Source organism: Papaver somniferum, unplaced genomic scaffold, assembly GCF_003573695.1.
Source record: "Papaver somniferum cultivar HN1 unplaced genomic scaffold, ASM357369v1 unplaced-scaffold_132, whole genome shotgun sequence".
Taxonomy (NCBI): domain Eukaryota; kingdom Viridiplantae; phylum Streptophyta; class Magnoliopsida; order Ranunculales; family Papaveraceae; genus Papaver; species Papaver somniferum.
Genome location: NW_020622381.1, coordinates 2,666,015 through 2,671,057, shown reverse-complemented (window position 1 = coordinate 2,671,057; position 5,043 = coordinate 2,666,015). Strand labels below are relative to the sequence as shown.

At 33.5% G+C, this 5,043-nt stretch overlaps 1 protein-coding gene across 1 annotated transcript; it reads right to left on the bottom strand.

Moving 5' to 3' along the window:
• Positions 1-1,000: 1,000 nt before the first annotated feature.
• On the bottom strand, positions 1,001-4,596 carry LOC113333221. The gene is made up of 2 exons (XM_026579733.1): positions 4,053-4,596; positions 1,001-1,059 (listed from the first exon to the last, which is right to left on the bottom strand). The coding sequence occupies exons 1-2, from the start codon at positions 4,594-4,596 to the stop codon at positions 1,001-1,003; spliced, it is 603 nt and encodes a 200-aa protein (XP_026435518.1).
• Between the last annotated feature and the right edge of the window lie 447 nt (positions 4,597-5,043).

The window sequence follows — 5,043 nt, the reverse complement described above, 5'->3', positions numbered from 1 at the left end:
GTGATCACAAGCTAATTTGAGAAGTTAGTTGTAATTGGGTACAAGTTACTTTGGGAACCAATGTGTAACCGATGACAAGCTAACTCGGGAAATAAGGTGTAATGGATCACAAGCTACCTCTGGGAAGCAAGGTGTAACGGTCACAACCTTGTTTGGGAAGCATGGTATAACCGATCACAACTTACATTGTGAGTCATGGTAGAACCGATCCCAAGGAGAAAAATTGAGTTTCCAATATTCACATATCTCTTTATGTTTTGTGTGAAGCTTTGAATTAGGGTTTGCTGAGAAAACTCTTGATGTCTACATTATTTGAACACATACATAACTCTTATTATTAATTGTTCAAAGATATTCCTTGATACTCAAAGTGATCCCATACCGAAAAATTGAAAAGCATTTAATTGTGATTTTCATAATATATGCTTTAGTTACCAGCAATTAAATCATATCCTCTGGAAAATATTATTAGTTAATGTGCTAGAATAATTATAGAAGTTTTCTAAGGGAGTTTTCGGAATTATGGTTTGGTGATTAATTAGAAATAGGAAAACCCCAATTAGGTACTTTAGTGTTAATATCTTGAGAATTTTTTGGTTTTGGAAGTCTTGAAGACAAAATAAGTGCTAGTCTTTCTCGAGCGGAATTATTAGAGAAAGATCGTGATGCTGCTCTTGAAAAAGTCTATTTGTTGGAAAAGAAACTTGATAAATCTGAAGCAAGGATTAACTCTCCACAAGTAAGTTTTGAAGAGAAATAAGGAATATATCTCTCTCTCGAGAAAAACACCTTAAGGCTGATTTGGCAAATGCTCTTTATTAAATAATGTTGTTGGAAGAAGAAAATTTGAACTCGAAAAAGCGCATTGATAGCTCAAACAATTTAACCTCAATGCTAGAAACAAGTAAAATCATCGTGATATAAGAGGATTGGACTATAAGGGAATAGATGCTTCAAATATTAGCAAAGAGGTAAAATTTGTCGAAGCTACAAATTCTTCTCAACCAGAGGCTTCCACTGATATCAAAGATGCTCCTATTTCTTGTAAAGAAGAAAAGCCTGTCATGCCAAAGAATCATGTTCAACCAGAAACTTCAAGTGCATCCATCAAAGAACTAACTTCTGCTAATGTCAAGAGAACAACAATGCTGAACAAAGACAATAAGAAGAAGAAAACTCGTCGAGCTCCATTGAAAGTGGATCCACAAAAAGGTTACTAAACATTGATATTTTTATGGTAATAAAAGACACTGCAATGGGATGCAAAGTTCGTAATATGCAAGATGCACTTTCTTTTGTATCAAACGAATTGTCTAAGTTTGCTCCCCGAAAGAACTCAGATCGTTATTTTCCTAAGTTTAGTCCATAGACGATTACTTAAGATACCGGACTTATAGGTTAATATTTAAAAGACTGTGGTGTATTTGTGTACCCTCGTATTTTCACACACTATTCTTGTACATCACAATTGAGACATCCCTTATTCATACTAGAGTATTATCTTAAAAGCTTTATAAGATTGTACAAACCAACCATATATATACAGAGAATTATGAGTCCCAATCATAATAACTAGTACAATTCCATTCCATTTTTAACAGGAACTAACACCTCGCTTCATTTCCCTATTTTTCTAACTCTTTATATTCTCACACGTTCATATATATCAACAAGTACAAGTTCATTCGATTGTTGACAGGAACTAACACGGTTAGTCGACCAAAACGTCGTAAACATGGTATCTCCGTATTTAATTGGGTTGGTATTTAGTACAATAAATAAAATCTGACCTCCCAAATAAGAACACTGAATGAATGTCACCAAAACTGATATATGTTTCTATTTCAAGGAATTTTTTTTAACTATTGAATGATTAAGGTTTCCTTCGCAGCTAGTTTTTTTTTTTTTTGGATAAATAAGAAATTTATTGATTAAGAATGAGAATTGTTTTGGTCTTTTGCTAAAAGACTATATAAAGCAGAAGGAAAGTTCTCAAATTGAAAAACTGTGTTATCTGTTTCCCTGATAGATTTGGCTAAAACATATGCAACTTGATTATCATCTCTGCTTATGAAGGAAAAATTGTAAACTATAAAGGTAATTCTAAGAAATAGAATTTATTTTAATAGGTTCCGGTTCTCCCATTATATAGTTGTTGGATCTCCGGTGATATCTTGAATGACTAACATTGCATCGGCTTCGACATGAATATTCTATAAACCCAATTTTTTTACCCAGATAAGAGCTTCGTGTACATCCATGCACTCTCCTGTTTCTGGACTTAGGATTCCATCTGAGTAGCTTCCCCTAACTCCACCACATGTACCTATATGGTCCCAAAAAACAACACCAATTCCTAATTGATTAGTGTCATGATCAAACGAGGCATCAACATTAAATTTGGTAATGCCTTGAACAGGGGTAACCAATTTGAAATTCTGGTAATGAATTTTATTAACATAATTTCATGCAGATGGGACAATAAATGGTAATGAATTTTATTAACAAAATTAAAAGGATTCAGAGATACTCCCTGAAAAACTGCATCACAACGATCCTTCCAGATTACCTAGGATCCAATCATCAAAGAGTAAAGACATTTATCATCAGAGTTTTCTCGTGAAGGAGTAAACTAACTAGTGACCCATTCAAAAACATTTACACACTGACTTCTGACTGCATCTATGTTAACATTTATCCTCCTCCAGACTGCTCTGGCATGTTTACATTCTAGCAGTAAATACTCAATGGTTTCTTCTCCCTGACCACAATCACCACATTGAATTTCAATATCGTTGTTATAGTTGGCAAGTCTGCTTCTTGTAGGATGAATATCTCGAATGCATTTCTGGGCAAATAATTTAATCCTGTGGGAAGTGTTATAGCTCCATAGAGATTTCCACACAGAATAGTGGATTACTCTTCCATTAACTTGCACTTGTCTTGATCATTTAGTCAGGTGATTATAGGCACTATTGACACTGAACTTCCCATCTTCGGACGGAGTCCAAATTAGAACATCTTCTTTTGAGGAATCGATAAACAAATATTAAATTATTCTTGAAGTGTCATCATCAAATAACTGATTAAGAAGAGCTACATTCCATGTATTTGTTTCTGGATTGATTAGCTCATCAACATCTTGATAGAATCTGTGTAATTTATTAACTACAATGTGAGTATGATCAATTCCAGGGACCCATTTTTCCATCCATATTTTAGTCCTTTTACCATCGTTGACTTCCAGAAATAATTCCGTTGTATAACCTGAAGACCTTTGGTGATTCCATTCCAGACATAAAAATTGTTCTTTGCTTCTATAACTTGATGAATTATATTTCCATTTTTAAAATACTTGTTACCCATAAATTGAACCCAAAGTTGATATTTTTTATTTTATAGTCTCCATGCTAGCTTAGTGAGTAAAGCTATATTAATCTCTTCAAGATCCCTAAAAGAAAGACCACCCATTTCTTTTGATTCATTTCCCTATTAAAAGTATGACCCCAAAAGAACTTTCTTTGAATGGAAGTAAGCTTATCAATAAGGTTATTAGGAAGCTTGAAAGCACCCATTTGATATACAACAAGAGAATTAAGGACATGTTTGATCACTGTGCTTCTACCTGCTTGAGTGGGTGAAATAGAAGACCAAGTGGATAATCTATTGCAAAAAATTTCCTCAATAGACTTAAAGGATTCTTTTTTTTAGTGACGAAGTATAAGAGGAGAGCCCATGTACTTTTCCTTTGAATTCATTTTCTTCTTCATGGAATGAATTATTTCCTGAGTAAGTATTGTATTATCACCAATGAGTCTGCCTGAGACAGAAGCAGCTTGATAAGGGGAGATAATTTTTTCCATTGATGGCTTCATTTCTGTTGACTAAAATTTTGGAGATTATCTTGTACGAAATATTACATAACCCAATGGGTCTGTAATCTGATACATATATGGATTTCTTCTTCTTATGAATGAGAGATATATAAGTTTTGTTGATTTGCTTTATTATATGTTTAGTCTCAAAAAATCTGAAGACCATCGTACAAATACCATCACCAACTAAAATCCACTGACATTTGTAAAAACCAGCTTGAAACCCTTCTGGACCTGGAGCACTCCAATTTTCCATGCTTTTTAGAGTGTTATAAACTTCTTGACTGGAAGGAGTTCTTGTAAGAAGCATATTATCTTCAACTGAAATAATTGATGGCAGAACCTGAAGAAACCCTTCTTCAAGAGTAGGATTGATGTAACTACTTATATCTTTGAAATGAAGGGTGAGATGAGAAGCAATATCCTCTCTAGTATGAGGCCATTGATTATTATGATCTTGTATAGAGTCTATATTGTTTCTCTTCTTTTTCCTGTTTGTTATTATATGAAAGTACTTAGTATTATTTTCCATATCCTTGATAAAGTGATCTCTAGACTTTTGTTGATAGAATTCACTTTGAACTTTTTGCCAACTATTTAACTCCTTATTAATAAAGATAACTTTGTCTTGATCAACTGATTCTGGAGCTTGAGTTTGAATAGTACTTAAATCTTGTTGCAAGTAATCAATATTTTTGTTGATGTTACCAAAATGCTGCATGTTCCAAATGGATAATTCTTTCCTTGCAGATTGCAATTTCTTAACCAGTTGAATCCCAGGAGAACCTTGGACATTAATTTTCCAAGCATTGGATATAACAGAATCACATGATTCATCATTTAATCAAGTGAAGAAAAACTTGAAAGGTTTCCAACAAGTAGAGAAAGAAGCATCAGTTACAAGCATTATTGGAGTATGATCACTACCTACTTGATTAAGATGTATGAGTTTAGAGTTAGGAAAATGAACACTCCACTCTCCATTACCAAGAGAAAAGTCTATTTTTAGATCTCCTAGTTCCAGTTCCTATATTATTACTGGTCCAAGTATACTCTTTGTTGACAAACCCAATATCCTCAAGACCACTGTTGAAGATAATATTGTTGACCCATCCATCACTAGAGGAAGAGGTTCCACTATTATCATCCAATAAATGAAAACTAAGGT